Source organism: Rhopalosiphum padi, chromosome 4 (genome assembly GCF_020882245.1).
Source record: "Rhopalosiphum padi isolate XX-2018 chromosome 4, ASM2088224v1, whole genome shotgun sequence".
In the NCBI taxonomy this organism is placed as follows: domain Eukaryota; kingdom Metazoa; phylum Arthropoda; class Insecta; order Hemiptera; family Aphididae; genus Rhopalosiphum; species Rhopalosiphum padi.
The window spans coordinates 4,700,917-4,718,808 of record NC_083600.1 but is presented as its reverse complement, the minus strand read 5'-3'; the positions used below and the strand labels follow the sequence as shown (position 1 = coordinate 4,718,808).

At 26.8% G+C, this 17,892-nt stretch overlaps 2 protein-coding genes across 3 annotated transcripts; both read left to right on the top strand.

Moving 5' to 3' along the window:
* The first annotated feature begins 42 nt into the window (after positions 1–42).
* LOC132930532 (protein-L-isoaspartate(D-aspartate) O-methyltransferase) lies at positions 43–4,029 on the top strand. 2 transcript variants are annotated; one of them, XM_060996462.1, is made up of 6 exons: positions 43–303; positions 388–503; positions 1,074–1,210; positions 1,986–2,211; positions 2,279–2,364; positions 3,492–4,029. In XM_060996462.1, exons 2-6 carry the CDS (start codon positions 449–451, stop codon positions 3,672–3,674), a joined length of 687 nt encoding a protein of 228 aa, XP_060852445.1. In that variant the 5' UTR covers positions 43–303; positions 388–448; the 3' UTR covers positions 3,675–4,029. The 2 variants fall into 2 exon arrangements, with proteins under 2 accessions (XP_060852445.1, XP_060852446.1); XM_060996463.1 differs by having other exon boundaries at positions 356–503.
* A 6,164-nt stretch (positions 4,030–10,193) lies between these two features.
* On the top strand, positions 10,194–11,598 carry LOC132930583 (serine/arginine-rich splicing factor 8-like). The gene is made up of 2 exons (XM_060996523.1): positions 10,194–10,352; positions 10,956–11,598. Exons 1-2 carry the CDS (start codon positions 10,341–10,343, stop codon positions 11,325–11,327), a joined length of 384 nt encoding a protein of 127 aa, XP_060852506.1. The 5' UTR covers positions 10,194–10,340; the 3' UTR covers positions 11,328–11,598.
* The last annotated feature ends 6,294 nt before the right edge of the window (positions 11,599–17,892 follow it).

Sequence of the window (17,892 nt, the reverse complement as noted above, 5' to 3'; positions counted from 1 at the left end):
TAAATCATAGAATATATTATCATTAATATTTGTGATAGTAAGATCTGAAATTGTGGTGAAATGACTGAAATGTAAATACTAAGGAATAAAGACTACATATTCAATGACCAAGTTAGCTCTTTAAAACATACTATTAATATAAATATTAATTATTAAATAATTTATAATGTTAATATCGTGTTAAATGTTACTACGTTAGTGTATACAACACTATTAAGTGCATACAGAAATCGAACAATTTAAAATTGACAATCTTGATTTGTGGTGCATTGCATATAGAACAAATTGTTCCACGCCTCATCTGTAAGTTAATGCCATAGCCGATTTTACACCATATTTAATAACTATTTTATAGGTTTAAAAGTAATAATACAACATTGTTGCTAGGGCATTAAACATATTGTTTGGATTCTGGAACTAGAAACATTTAAATTCAAAACAGTTCCAAATGGCTTGGAGATCTCACGGACGAAATAATATTGAACTTGTACAAAACTTACGAGGTAAATATTATAATATTATAAATTATATGATTGTTATTACTTATTGATGACACCAATTCAGTTACTAGTATTCAGTTTATCAAACTAAATTTTGATTATTTTTCTAATTAAATTATATTTTTAATTTTTAAATGTGTTAAACCTATTAATATTCATAATATCATGTATATTGTGTTTGATCAATTTTATAATTTTATATTATATCAACATTTAAAAAAAAAAATGAATCTGTTTAATCTTACAAATTCATGATCAGCCTATAGAATAAAAAATTTAAACAACTAGTAGAGTATAACAGTTAAAATAATATTCTTGATTGAAATACTGGCAATATTAATTTTATAAAATAATGTTGATTATTTAAAATATTTTGAAACATAAGCCTTTTTTTAGTCTATTAATAATAATAGTATAATGGACAAAATTAACACATATCTAGCTGTTTCCACTCTCCCACCTCTTTTCTTATTCTAGATAGTGTATAGATTTCAAGCCATTTTACTATTTTAATTTATATTATTCATTAACCAACAAATGTTAATTATGTTTTAACATTTTTATTTTTTTCAGCTAATAATGTTATTAAAAGTGATAAAGTTGAAAAAATAATGAAAGCTGTTGACAGGGGAAATTATGTATCAACATCACCATATTTAGATCAACCACAAAGTATTGGGTATGGAGTTACAATCAGCGCACCTCATATGGTATTATATAAGACATATTATGTGTATGGCATGTATGAATTAAATTTTAAATAACTCTGAAAGAATATTGAAGTAATATTATTTTCAAAAATCTTCTTATTACATACTTAATATAGGCCAAGCTGTCCATTTTTAATTTTAGTATTGAAAAAAAATCAGAGAATTTATTAATACAAGAACATATTATAATGCATAGAATATATATGTATTATTTTACATTTTATAAGCTTATAGTTACAGAAGTAATTTAAAATAATATATGCCTAACAGGCGCATCCCCAGAATTTTTTTTAGAGAAAGCTTAAAAATATTTCTACTTTCCTTACATACAAGTAAACAATTATAAATAATTTTTAAATAATAATTTTTATTTATTATTACCGTATATGTTATATTATTATGTATTTTATATTTATAATTAAATATTATGACAAATTAATTTAAAATTTAAGTTTCCTGTGTCCTTTTTCAGAAAGAATTATCAATATTTTAGATTTTTTAATTTTTATTTCTTGATATATGTGAAGATTTGCCCATCCATTTAAACGCGACTGTCCCATTGTACTATTGAACTATTAATGTGTATCTAACATAATAATACAATTTGTTAATAGAACATTATCATTTATCATTGTTTTACTATATTTGCTATAATAATGTATAATTTAATAAAAATATTTTTTATCCCCCCCCCGGATGCGCCACTGATTCATATATATGTGTATTATGTTACATGTAATTATTTAAATAATTGTATATATTATTTTAATTTTAGCATGCATACGCTTTGGAACTATTGAAAGATCAATTAGTAGAAGGAGAACGAGCCTTAGATATTGGTTCTGGATCTGGATATTTAACTGCTTGTATGGCTATTATGTTAGGGGACAATGGTAAAGCTGTTGGCATTGATCATATTCCTGAACTTGTTGAAAAATCTTTAGAAAATGTTAAAAAAGATAATCCTGAACTATTAAATTCCCAGAAAGTGATTTTAGAAAGTAAAATATTAGAATACATTTCTATACTGCATTTATAAATATATTAAAAAATATATAAACGTTACAGCTGGAGATGGACGACTAGGATTAGAAAAATATGCACCGTATAATGCAATACATGTTGGAGCTGCAGCTGAAAAAATTCCTCAACCGGTAACAAATAATTAATAACTATAATAATAATAATAATTATAATTTGATTTGATTGGTTGATATTTGACTATAAAAACATTTAAAAACCATTTTAATTGTAAAATTAACACTCTAAAATAATGTGCTTCTTATCACACATACTGTTAGATATTCTTATTTTGGTTCTTCTTATATCCATATGAACTTTTTATACAGAAAAAATAGATATTCATATTTTAGTTTTTGAATCTATAAATTATAAATATATAGACATAGCCTTTTAACACGTTGACCGCCAAGTGCCCGCCGGCGGTCATTCAATTGGTATTTGTTTTACGCCAACAATATTTTTCAATGTATTCTAAATTTGTATACCCAAATATTTGAAAAAAATAGAAAAATAGAAAAAAAAATTGAAAAAAACGGGAAAAAAAAACGTATTATATCAGAAAAAATTGTAATAATTCCCGCTACGCCACGGTCTTTATTTTAGTGCATTATTTTAGCGCCATAGAAAAGTTAATAATATAAAACCAAATGCATTTATGGTCGCCGGCGGTCATATGGCGTGGTAGTAATGATGAACTATGGGCGCCGGCGGTCACAAATGCATAAAATTTGAGAATTACAGATGACCGCCGGTGGACACGTGGCGGTCAACGTGTTAATAAACATTTAACGCAATAATTAACTTAGTGTTACTGCTTTTTATATGTTATACTATCCAAATTAAAATATTAGATTATCCAATATTTTTTTATATGGTGTAAAATTAAAACATATTTTTATAGACATTTGTTGAAAAGAATGTAATTTCATGATCCTTGTCACATAATGAATTCATAGATATCTATTGTACCTACGTTATATTTTATTCATTAAAAGTGTTATTTTAAGAATAAAATCTTTTACCATCTAGCATGTGCATACCTTGCATATCGTGGACACTTGCTGCTATTGGAAAGTCTGTCTCAAAATAATTTATGTTTGATAATTATCGATATTTTTACTATTTATTCAAATTACTTTAATAACTCTTTAAAATATATCTATTTATGTATGTATATTATAGCATATATTTTCATGTTTTAATTACAAACAATTTAAATGTATTATTTTATTTTGAATATTGTGTTGTATTTTATTAGTTAATTGATCAATTGAAACCTGGTGGACGTCTTGTATTACCAATTGGACCACAAAATGGAGACCAAGTGTTAGAAGTGATTGATAAAAATTTGGATGGCTCATTATCCAGGAAAAAGCTGATGGATGTGATTTATGTTCCCCTAACGGATGCAGCATCTCAAAGAAGTAAATGGAACCACTGACCATGTACTATTAATTTTATTTAATAAAATTATATTACTTTATTAGCTCTGGATAATCAATTAATAAGTTATTTTTAGTGTTTAAAAAGTATGTAACTATACAAGATATCACTGTAAAATGTTTTCTAAATTTTGTTTTATTTTTATTCCTAAATGTTGATATTGTTATTAAATTATATTTATAAATTAAATCATTCTGACATTAATAATTTATAAATTATTATACCTGCTGTTTAAAAATGTTATTTCCTATTAGCTACTGTATTGATTTATTTTATATAATATGATTTATAACCTAATTGTAACTCATAAATGTAATAATCATGAACAAAAATAACCGTATTCATTGGTTATATTCTATTAGTGTTTTTTTTTTTTTAATTATTAAATACTTCTCTCAGCTAATTTTATTTCTTTTATAAAATCTTATAAAGTAGAACATTTTTAACTTATTAATACTTTTGAATGCACTTTAAAATTACAGCTTAAATTAAAAATAATATATATTGTTTTTATGTTTATGTTGTTTAAACATTGTAAAAATATTTTGTTTAACAGTATAACTAATACTTTCAAGTGTTATGTTATTGTTGGCTGCATGATTCTTGGGTAATTTTATTAAATGTTATTTACTTGAACAAAAGAAACATTTCAAAAAAATAGTTTCTAAAAGCTCTAAAATTCATAAGACTACTTATATTTTATTTTATTTTAGTGTGATAGTTTGATAACTGTTTGGTATTTTGACAAACTAGATATTATTTGCCAATATTATGAATTATTAATTAGGTATATCATTTATTGTTCTAATTGGAGTTGAATATTTATCACACATGGTGTGTATTGTTTAATCCAGTGGTTTCCAACTGGTGGGGGGAATTTAGAATCTGCACGGGGGGACTATAATGATGATGGAATTACAAAAAAAATATGTTATTTTACAATGTGTAAAATTGAAATCATTACCTATATTAATTTTAGAAAAAGGTAAGAAAAAAAACAGTCTCAAATTACTCATTAAATTTACTTATATTATTTATATTTTATATTAATATTTTTGTTTTTATATTCAATAATTTTTTCTTATACTTAATATTATTACTTGAAAAGTTGATTTATAATACATTTTTAAAATGATGAAAATAAAATATATAGTTGTACATTGTATAATGTATAGTAAATAGTTATTCTGTACGATGTAAAGAGGGGGGTACAAAAATAAGAATCATCCTTCAAATAAGTTTTTGCTAAATAATATGAAATATTCCTAATAAGTGTGTCTCTTGATAAAATGAAAATAAATAGGTAAAACGTCACTTGGACATACGTTACTTGTGTACGCCTCGCCGGTTTACTACTGCAGTTTAATTGGACTGTAGTAGCGTTACCGAGGCGCGAAAGTTTAATTTGTCGTCGACCCAACCTGACAGTGGTACACACGTGACTACGCATCGGACAAACCGATGCGTCGCCTGCTAAAGTGACTCAACCAGGTGTCGACAATGTGGGGGGGAAATTTAATCACCACGCACGATTTTCAAATTATAGGATGTGATAAGGTGACGTCCGCGCGGACATGTTAATGCCCTGCGATCAGGATCGCCCTACCAATACCTACAACCGGAAAGGCGCTTAATCACCCGTCCGTAAACAGGCGAGATTTCCGGTTAGGTTGAGGGTCCAGGCAATACAACGACCACCGATGGAGGTAATCGCCTGGACAATTATAACAGTTGTCAAAGGAAGTTAAGTGACTGTTTTCGGGAACACAACCACGCAGTATTCGTATCCCGAGGATGCAGCATAGGGTAGTCAAGAATCATTTACAGGCTGTCGTAGTTCCGACTACGGTCACACACACACTAATACTGTAGCAGTTCCGGCTACGAGGTTAGAAATTTTAGGGCTGACCGTGCTGGTAACCTTTAGTTTAACGACGATCGGGCGCGTACTATTTACTATTTCCCGAAAGCGCCATCTGCCGCGATCACGAATATTTCGTATTCACGGGCATCAAGCCACGAGAGGTCGCGCTTTCCGTAAGTCTTTCTATTGACTGACGTGCATCCAGAACTATTAAAATATTTTAAAACCGGTATTTGATCCGATAAGACTACTTTTAAAGTTATTTTGGATACGCAATTTTTATACCATAGATTTTTATACCTATACTGGCTATACTACCTATATTAAGTCATAATGTTTTTCATATTTATATTTAATATTTGGAATCTGGTGCGTAAGACAATATTATTTTAGCAAGACTTTGAAAAACAAAAACAAGTATAATATTATAACAAAAGCAACTTTATATTAATGATTAATAATACAAATGAATAAACAACTAAAATAAATAAAACATTACTATAAGACATAAGTAATAATAGCAGAATATCTACCGAATAAACGTCGGTAAACTGTCGACGGACAAAAACATAGTTTAGTTGAAAGGAAGGGGAAACATTTTTTTCAGTAAAAACGTTCGAAAATTTGTAATTTGAGTTTCTTGAGTTTCTTCATATGAGTTGTTTTTATAATTGAGAGGTCTGAGGTTAAAATCCAAAACGTTCTATTCTGTGGTTCTATATTCTCAAAATAGATATAGAGTTAGATAGATAGTTAGATAGGTATTCTCATGGAAAAACGTTAAATAATTGATTGGCGACGTCAGAATACTTAGAATAGAATATTGAAAACGTATTGTTTTCGGGGTTAAAATCGTTAATAAAAATAACTGATTAATCCGAAACGAATCTTTAACATACATAAAAAGGTGTTATTAAAATTATCAATTATACATTTGAAAGTTAAGTTCTCGACAAAATTAACGTACCTACATTTAAATAAACAATAACGATATTTTTCTCCAATGATTTTAGCTATTTTGATTTGGTTCGAGAAATGTAAATAGTAGAGGTAAATAATAAACATTGTTGGTTATTGATTCTTATTGGTTTATGATTGAATTAATATAATTTTTAATTATAGCTGTTCAGATTTTATTCATTTATAATATGCATGATAAATCGAAAATGTTGATTTTGCAGAGCTATCATGTAAATATTAAAGTTTATTTATTTATCAACTTAAAAAATATAAAATAAATTAGGCATGCTGTTTTTAAGAGAAAAAAAATAAATACTAAATTAATATTATTGAAGGAATGAAGGACATATTATTAACTTAACAGTAACAACAGAAGCACTGTTCACAGTGTGCACTGGTGTGTAGATAAATTAAAGATGTTTTGTCGCTTTGTCAGCGGGGTCATTGAATTTAGTTTTTCCTTCGTTAAAATATTGTAATAATGGATAAATAGTATGTTTATATGAAAAAAATATTATTTAAAAATTTAAGGAGCAATTTAATTTTCATTCTACCAATATTTTTTTAATTTTATAGTTTAGTTGGACAATTTAACTATGATTTTTTATATCAATCAATTTCTTAAACCTGAGTTTAATTAATTATAATACTAAATATAAAATAAGTATAAATGTACAACAAATATAACACAATTATGATTTAAATTTATAGATATATATATGTATATATTTGATAATTCTGTGTTATCTCGACTACCTTAGGTTCACAACCGTGTTATCTCGACTATACCAAAATATTTCCAAGACTACATAATCGTCATAATCTATTATGATCACCCGTGTCATCTCGACAACCGCAATTTATTAAATAATAAAAAAGTATATATTTCAACCTATTCTGAAACACGATATAAAATGTATTTAATAAAAATAATGAATGGATGTAATAGTATAAAACATCTAGTAAAAAAATATATAATAGTATAAAACATTTAGTTAGGTTTGATATTTTTTTTAGGCGGGAAATAGGTTTTAATATCCATTAAAATTTTGTTAAATGGTGGATTGTTTGCAAGATTTTGTCGCAAAACAAATTCGGTCAGGTATGAATCCAAATGATGGCAAGCTCTTCACCTATGTTTTTTGTTTCACCACTATGCCGATCCCCAAAGGCGTTCAATCGTCTGAGTGAATTAAAAAAATTCATATTGACTAGACGTAGATTAATATAGATAATAGGACGACTGTCGACTGACTAACGAAATAAACACCGGCATAAAATGGTTAAAATACCTAAACTAATTGGTTTGTAGTAAATTGTACATCGAAAACAAAATTGAATATTGTACTTTTAACATTACGATAATATATAGATTACAACGTGGGAATATACATTTATAAACAGTTTCCTATACGGAGGAATACGGAGATAGGTTAGGTAATCTTAAAAATATTTTGGTAGTCGGGATAACATAGAAGTACCATATATTTTAATATTGTGCAATATGGGAAAATATAGTTAATCAATGTTATAAACTTACAACTAAATGTTTTCTTCATAAAAAAAATAAAAACGAAAAAGAAGCAAAATATTCTTCATAATTTAATAATATACAAATTATATTAAATGTTTACACTGTTATAATAATATATTATGTAAATATATACTATAGTAATGGGTAAACGTAATTAAGTAAATGTTATTAAATTTTATGGTGATAAACTGATAAAAATAAATAATAACTTAAAGGTCTGAAATGATATTGGGTACTTATTTAGTTTATTATACAAAATAATCACAAAAAATGATAACCAAAAGAATATAGGTAGGTAAATTATAATCACATAGAATTCACTGAGTTTTGTGTCTAGAAACACAAAATACACATCCAACACCAATACACCTTAACATTCTAAGATATTGAACACTAATAATACTATATAATAATATATAGATAATATGTAAGTTGTAATATATATTGTACTCAATTCCTAGTGGCAGTAAGCCAGCTTGTTTCTTAAAAATAAATTTGTGTAATAATATTATATATAATGCAAAACATTTACATAATATGTATAAGTAATTCACCTAGTAGTAACATATTATTTAATAAATAATATAATATAATTAAAATATATGCCTATGTATATTAATTACGTACTTATATTACTGATTAATTTTTTTTTAAATTTTAGATAAAAAGAACCTTTTCCTGCATGGCAATTGAACATTGCTACATTAATATTAGTTTTTATTATGTATAGCAACTATAGCGGCCCGTGGGACGTACCCGGCTAAATTTTAATTTTCTAAAAATTGGCCCTCTAATAACTTTCAGTTGCCCATCCCTGGTATATGGTATAGGTACCTACTTCGGCGAATTCAATATTTATATGTTACATAATACGTATTAAAAAAAATTGTAGTTTGTAATAGTAAAAGTGTAATGATTTAATTTATGTTAGTAAAAAATAATACAACAACTCTTATTTAACTCAAGTAGGTATATAAGATATCAATGATATCATGGACACACGAAAACATCATAGTATAAATTTACCAATTAGTGGAAATATAAATTAATATTTAACATGGCCAATATGAAAACATCTGAATATATTATGTAAACATCATATGAAATATTTTTAACAAAATGTAAACTTATAATAGTACTATAGTAAAACAATCGTTTCCTATAAAATGGGTATTTTCTACTGAAAATAACTTTTATGTGTATTAAACAATTTTAATTCTCTAATATAAGCCAAAATTATAATAGCCGTGACGGGACAGCTAGTATTGCATATTTATGTAACATTATTTAATATATTTAATGAATATTTCAAACAAATTAAATTATGTGACTTAAAATCTAACAGTATAAGTACTAAATAAAAAAAAATAATATGTTGGTATAACAATATCATTAGGTACCTATAAATATTAATTTAACTACCAATGCAATAATTTCAAATAATAAAAATAATTTATTCATGCTTTATTATAAACCAATTAAATAAAGGCCTAAATTTAATTAAATTATCTAATGCGTAAAAAAAAGATATACCATCATAATATGTATAAGTATTAAACACTAATTTGTTTCTATTTATTTTTGTTAATTGCATTGTTGATAAGGAATGTATTGTATATTTAATTTTTAGTATACAATACAATTTTTTTTTAGAAACGATTAATTTTTTTATAAAATATTGTAGGAACTTTTTTCGATTTGATGATTTACATTCGTCTCGCATGTCTTCGTAGGCAGTAGTTGATTTAGTTTCCGACAACCGAGTAAAATCCAGTACTGAGGTCAACTATAATACTATGATCAAGGCCTATATACAATTTATTTCATACATTGATAATGTATGTGTATTGTCATAATATATATGCATAATTCATTCAAATAATAAATAACAATTTTTAATAAACGACGATGTATAGACTGTAGGGTCATCCATATATAGAAGTTACAAAACCCTCTTCGTCGTCAAGGATACTTAAGGATATTTTTGGCAAATATAAGCGTTAAGTATATACTGAAAAGGGTGGTGATTATAAAGCAGAATAGAAAAAAAACCAATTGTGCTACCTACTGTATAAAAACATTATAATTCAATTGTTATTTTATTTGGCATCAAAACTGATGTGTGGTAACTAGGACGAGGAATATTGTACTCTGAATGACAATTGGGCGTTACATGGTCGAATGTTACTATATAAAACGACCGATTGGACTTAGGTCAATCAGTTCATCATTTGACTCTAGTGGACATACGAGCTTCTCAAGTCATACTTCCAAACAACAACCAACTAACAACGAACATAATCAAAATGCAATTCCAAGTAAGTGTTAATTTCCACGTATATTCCTTTAGTATAGGTAGATTTTATACTGCACTCAAAAAATAAAACGAGCGTGTTAGTGTAAGATAAATGTTTTTAAGTAAAATATTGATGCAGAATCCTATCAAATAATGAAGAAATTATATAAAACGATTATTTTTGAGTTAAATTGTAAAAAATCAAACTGTATAGGCTTGAATTAAAAAAAATATATAGAGATATTGTTTTTATTAACGTATGAACCGATTTCGATCTTTTTGGTTTTTTTTAGATTTTTATCCATTTTTATAATATTGTAATATTTGTAATTATGTGCTAGTTGAACAAATTTCTTATTAAAAATGTATAATTTATCGTGTGTCAAAACTATCCTAATCGATTTATTGTAATATCGTATGTCTAAATGAACGTAAGAAAAATCCCTTCGATACGTCCATAAGACCATAACCCATATGGCCATATCCATGTTTGGACGAGACACATATTTTGTTTTTCTTACGCACATTGCAATGAGCTGGACCTTTGTTGCAATGGCATATGATTTACGTTTTTACGGACTTTAAAACGTGTCAGAATCGCGTCTAATTCATTGTGTTTCCACAGGTATCTTTCGCTCTACTCGCCGTCGCCATGTGCTTCGTCTCTGCCTACGCCGCCGAACAGTCCGCAAAACAGTCGTCTCAATCGGCCGCCCCTGCCGCCGCCGGAGACCGCAACAAGCGTGGCCTGTTCGCTTCGCCCTACCTGGCCGCCCCGTACGCCGCATCACCATACGTGGCCTCACCGTACGTGGCCTCACCGTACGTTGCTTCGCCGTACGCAGCATCACCGTACGTGGCTTCGCCCTATGTCGCTTCCCCGTACGCTGCCGCGCCGTACGTCGCTTCTCATCACCCGTACGGCGCCGTGTCGTCTTACGCTACTTACCCGTACGTCTCCAAGACTTTCGCTTCACCGTACGCTTATTACCCGTGAGCTACACCTGAAGCATATCACATCATGCACGAGCATTAAACCAATACCAGAGTTACCAGGACAAGAAATAACGTGTATATAATATAATATACAGCTGTGAATCAACGATCCCTTTATTATATTATACGACACCTAACACTGCTGAAATATCCTTGATTTTATATATTTATTAGTTATATTGTGAATTTTCGTAAAATTACAACGAATATAATAAAAATATTATTATATTACATATTTTTTTTTACATAATAAATCAATTTTTATTCTAATATTTTGGATTCTTCTTATTGGACAATCTCTGAACGTTCATAATATCACGGTATAATAATAGTCGATATTGCAGATGACAGTTGTGAATGTCTGCAGAAGTCACTACATATATGTGTACGGAGGTGATCATGTAGGTTAACGGTATACAATTTTGTAGATAAATATTATACGGGTACAATAGTAAAAACTATGCCCGGGTTATAAAAAGAGTTGGTTTAGCTATAAACGAGTAGGTATACACCTATCGTATCGCATTTTATGTATTGCATAAATCCTAATCCGCAGAGGCGTATTTTTATGATTTTCCCGCGTAATTGGACAAACGCCCCCACGTGAATACGTTTCTATTTGATTTATATAATAACCGATGAAGTGATAACTGATAACGAACAATCGAAAATCGTAAACTGTTAGAAATTTGAATAATTATGTGTTCGTGTACACGTATATGTAATAATATCATGGCGACGAGTTGCGTGAATGTTAAGACCAAATAGACCACGCGAAAGAGAGCTGTTATACCTATTGCAAACGTATTACAATAACCGACGACGTTATTGATATTGTTATCATTTTTATTAGCAAGGTCGCAAAGACTATTAAGTCACAAGATTGCGTATAAATCATCTGATTAAACCACAGGAAGACTTTAGTATGTGTATTATGCATATAAAAGAACCGTAACAGGTCGAGTCATTCCAATTTCGGGCATACAGCGCCACAGAGGTCTACGCGTGTGGCACGTGATGGCGTGATGCAACAGACATTTAAAAGACAATATACGAACTGAATGATGAACGAGTCTCGTGTGTGCGTTTTTGACATGCTCCAATATCTGAGAGCGTATAAATGTACGCAAACTGCACCTATTACTGTTTTGCTAAAAAAGTCCATGGGTTTTATTACGTTTATTTCACCGTGGGGTTTTCAAAGCGCTCTAAGTTCTCAACCTATAAACAGGTATATTTATTACGCGCATATAGGTATGTACTATACATACATTTTTATTCTGAGTATATTATTATATTAGATTAATTAATTTTGATATTCGTAATAGATTACATATTCATAAGAAAAGCAAAGGCCATGGCCTGAATCCTCGGTTTTCTAAGACCAATTTAGGAACAATATGAGGCACCTACCTCATAACAATAAGAATTTTTTTTTTTAAACAACACAATATTGTGATTAATAAGTATTTTTAAACGATTATTAGGAAATAAATCTTGATATAATGTTACTGTTGATACATGTTATATAAACTGCTTATTTTAATTATAATTTTTGTTTTGCTTAACAATATGACAATTTGTAACCTTATAGCTATTTATTGAACTTATTTAAACAATTATATCGGTGAACAACGAATAATATTTTCTTATTCATTGTAAATGTATAAATTATAATAATTATCAATATTAAATAGGTGATAATATGATAATATTTCTATATACATAAAGTATAATATTGTACTTATATTAATAGAAAATGTATAAAATGATTTAACTTCATATAGTATATTTTAAATTGTTAATATTCATTATTGTTTTTTTAATATTAAAATAATTTTACAAATAAGTATTAGCGAAATATTACCAATTTATTATTAAGGTCACGAAGATTTTTTTGAAGGTCTTCTATTATTACAAAAATGTCTTTTAAAGAATTCATCATGATATTATGATAATCGTAAAAAAAGTGCTTAAAAATGCATAATTAATAACTTATTGCAGTATTTATTATGTAGATATATTATGTTATATTATATAATAGGTATACGCTAAACACGACAGACACAATGAATGGATATTTTTTTACGATTTCATTTTTTGTGTCAATTGTGAAGCAATTGTTTAGTTGATCTTGAAAAAAAAATAATGTTTAGAAAAGTTATTTAATATACAGACACATCTATTTAATTATAAAATGAGGTAACTTCCTAGCTGCTGTAATATTTCGTATCATTTAAATCTCACTGATTCACTAAATCAGTATTAAGTGTATCGTGTATAACGTAGGGACATTCGCTGACTTTAAGTCCAATAAGCATAAAAAGTATTTAGGGTAAACAATATAAATATGAAAAATTTCACCTCCCCTAAATCTTAATTTTAGTAGGTAATAACACTAATAACATACATACATAAACATCTGTTTATTAAAAAAAAATACGTGTTAAATAAATATTTATGTAAATATAGAATATATTAGTTATAAAAATAAAATTTAGAGTAAACTGTTACTGTTCGCAGTCACTTGTACATTTCTAATAAATAAATTATAAATATATTTCCTGTATTTTTTTTTTCGTAACTTACTCATAGTTAAGTATTTAGGACTTAGTAAGTGTGTTAATTTATTTGAATTAATTTATGATTGAAAAAAAAGAGAGCCGGTAGTATATATCATAAAATCTTACTTCCCATCATACTACTCAAATATTAATGTTACCTATATAGGTACGTTTGGTAAATTACGATTATTTAGTAGATCCTGCCGGATGCAGTGTTGACACGATAGGACTATACGACTGCCGTTGATATTCGACAAGTATTGGCGCGATGTACACGTTAATATACATATTCCTTAATACTTAATGTGTTGATAATTAATTTTTTTAATGTAGTTACCTTTCTCTAATCGTGTAGATGATAATTTTGACAATTATTATTATTAATATTCTCAATATGTAATAAATATTAAAAAAACATTATTTTAGACATATAGACGATAGTCTGTACCTATATACTATGCATTATACAATTTATTATAGCTATATAGTTATGTAGGTATACCTACGTCCTATACATAACTACATATGTTACGCTCAATATCGCGCGAACTAATATTAATGTTGTGTATCCTTATTAAATATTTGAAATTAAAATATTTATGCATTATTTTGTTACGCTAGACCATTGTGTATGATTATAAACACTATAAGTTCGTGTTCACGTCTGAGTATACAATGCGTCTATAGTTGACGGGAGTCATAAAAATTTACGACCTATCGAGCAATATAGTGTTCACGAACATAACATATAACAATTATACAATATATAATATTGTTTCTATTCATTCGATGAGTTTAGAAATATAAGTGTTTTATATTATGTTGATGTTTCATGTTTAGTACATTTGAATATTTTTTCAATGAAATGAACGTAAAATATTTTATACTTAATTTTTGGCGAGAAAAAAATATATTGTCCTCATTAAAAATGTAATAATTTGTACTATGTGCGTTTCGACGTATATCACGGAAATGGATTTTATTTTGGTAATATTTTTTCCAACCAAAAAGTATTGTTTAAAGTATATTTGTAAATGTTTCGATTACGATATATTATATATTATATTTTTTATATATTTTCCAGTTTCCTCTTGCAAAACTTTTTAAATTCCTGAAATAAGTGTATTATACATCTTTGTATTATGTTAATTCAGAATAATGATGAAATATATCATAATCATCCATAAAAAAAATAAACAGGTACTATCGTCTATTCGTAAAAACTGATACTGAATAGTAAATAATAATATTTTACTGATTTTGAAAGTAAAAAAAGGAAAACCTGTATTTTAAATTTTTGATATGAGTGATTGAGTTCAAATAATTGTTTGGTTTTAAAAATAGAATTACAAGTACAATGAATTCAACAATACTGTAAAAATAAATAAATTAAGATATTATTCATAAGATATCGAAGAAAATTATAGGAATTGCATTAGATAATAACTGTTATAATATTCTTTAGTAATCTTAAAGTTAAAAACAAAAACAACTCAAGATACAAATGTATTTTAATATTTGCCTATAAACAAAATATGTAATTAACTCATAAATGTTTATCCAATATTATTGTCTATATATTTTTGTAAAAGGTTAGTTACTGTTACTTTAATACGTGGTTTTATACTTGTATCCTGTAGAGTTGAACAACTTCTTAATGGTATGTCTAATATACTTGTTTCATAATGAGTAGTTTCTTCGTTCATGTTTCTAACAGTAAATCTAATTATTTACACAGAATTAAAATGGTCACTAAACCTAATGAGCTAATAAATTGAAATTTACTAATGTAAGTTAATTCTGAAATATATTTCAGAATATTATAATAGTCAATAAGAATTAAATTACTTTTCCTAATATTTTTAAAATAAATTTTAGTAGTAATAATAATATTTTTATTACGGAAGTTATATTCTAATTTTGTTGTTAATGATTAATAGTTTACTGTTATATTATTATGTAAAAAAAATAATATGTATGTATGAATAAATAGTAAGAATAACAAATTATAAATTACTATGACAATTATATCAATAATAACGTATCATCATTGTAGCGTGGAAATTAAGTATATAATATAAACTCAGATATTTAATTTGTATAATTAGCATAACAAATTTATATAAGAATCTAAGGTTGATGATTCCATAAGATATTTATTTAATAAATATAATTCATTTTTAATTCTAATATCTTTTCAAAAATATTGTTAAATAGTTTGTTTTCACTACTTTTTTGTTTGGTAGAAAATTAAAAATAACTTAACACTTATATAATTTTGTTTTTAAGAGGTAGTGTAAACATAGAATAATAAAAATAATGATTATCATATTTATTTTACATTTTCTAAAAATCTAAACTTGATAGAGTTTTTATATTATAGCTCTTGGTATGAAATCGTGAATTCGTGACTAGCTATATATTCATGTGGTCGCTAGACTATAATAATTTTCAATCAAAATCCCACTTACATTAATATTTAATGTAATTAAATAAACAAGTATTCGGTAAACAAACATCGAATTTGAAACAAAACGTAATAGATAATATGAATCAATTTCATAAGTTCGTAACATATATATCATGGAATAAATAAACATCTTACATTTAGTTACATTAGTATATCAAAATATATCTGCACATATCCCTGATTTTATAATTTTTCTCAGAATAATAGAATTTATAGAGTACTAAATATATTTTAATTTAGTTGTAATTTTTATGGTATAAAACTGTGTTAAGTATTAAATATTCAAATTATTTTAATTTATTTTAGCAATAGATTTGCATTACCTTAAAACATATTTAATTTAATAAATTTAAATAAATAAAACATAAATCTCCAAGTTTCTATAATCCTCTTAAAATAAATGTTAAAAACCATTTTATAATGAATATCTAATAATGATATGAAAAATTAAACCACCTACCTTTATACATTATACTTGTATGACTAAACTGTTTTAAATTTAGAAAGAAACTTTCATGAATAATATAATTAGTATTGATGTAAATATATAATGCTAACATGATGTTTATAATGAATGGAGGGGCTTATAATAAGAAATGTTCGATACGTTATCTTTGATACATACTGACGTACTACACACGTTTACCTATAATTAATTTTACTTTTTTTTTCTTTGCTCAGTCAAAAAATGTTTTCAAAAAAGTGAAAATATATGGATAAATATATTCAACTAGAATATAATTATTTACTATAGATACCTCTTATTTAGTTATGGGGTCGGCAACCTTGTTTTCTTTATAAAACCATTTTCAAAATTATTATATTTTTTGTACATCACAATATATCTAATAAACATCACTTTTTGAGAATTATTGTGTAATCTTCATAATATTACATGTACATTTTATATTTTAATCTCGTTCTTTTAAATTAACATGATGTTATTTAAAACGTAGAAAATGTCTATCTCGGTATAGTTATTAGTTATGTATTTAAAGTTTAAATTGTTTAAACCTTAAATATCATAGACGTGATCTTGTACTCAAGGATACAAACTAGCAAAATTACGTAATGTATGCTAATGAAAACAAACATAATATCTTAGGCCGATAAGTTTTAACAAGGATCGTTTGAATTAGAGAAAAAAATGATAATTTGACATACAATATTTGAACCATTTTACAAAATCTAAGTATGTAAATTAATCATTGACACTAAGACTTTCACGGGCAGTGTTTACTTCCTTTATGTTTACCGTTTACGTGTCGTCCGGTTGAATTTGGCCCGGAGCTGAAGACCGCAGAAGGACGACTGCTGCAGCTAGTTTATACTAGCCAACACACAGCGTTAAAAAAAAAACAGGTTCAAAAAGTGAAATGAAATTGGCCATCATGGAAATACGTCTCATCGCGAAAGTAGAAAAAAATATAGCACCCACTTCTGTAATAATTATTGTCAATGCACGTGCAATTAATACGACAAGTATATGGAGTATATCCGAATATGAATATCACTTTCACTTATAAATACCA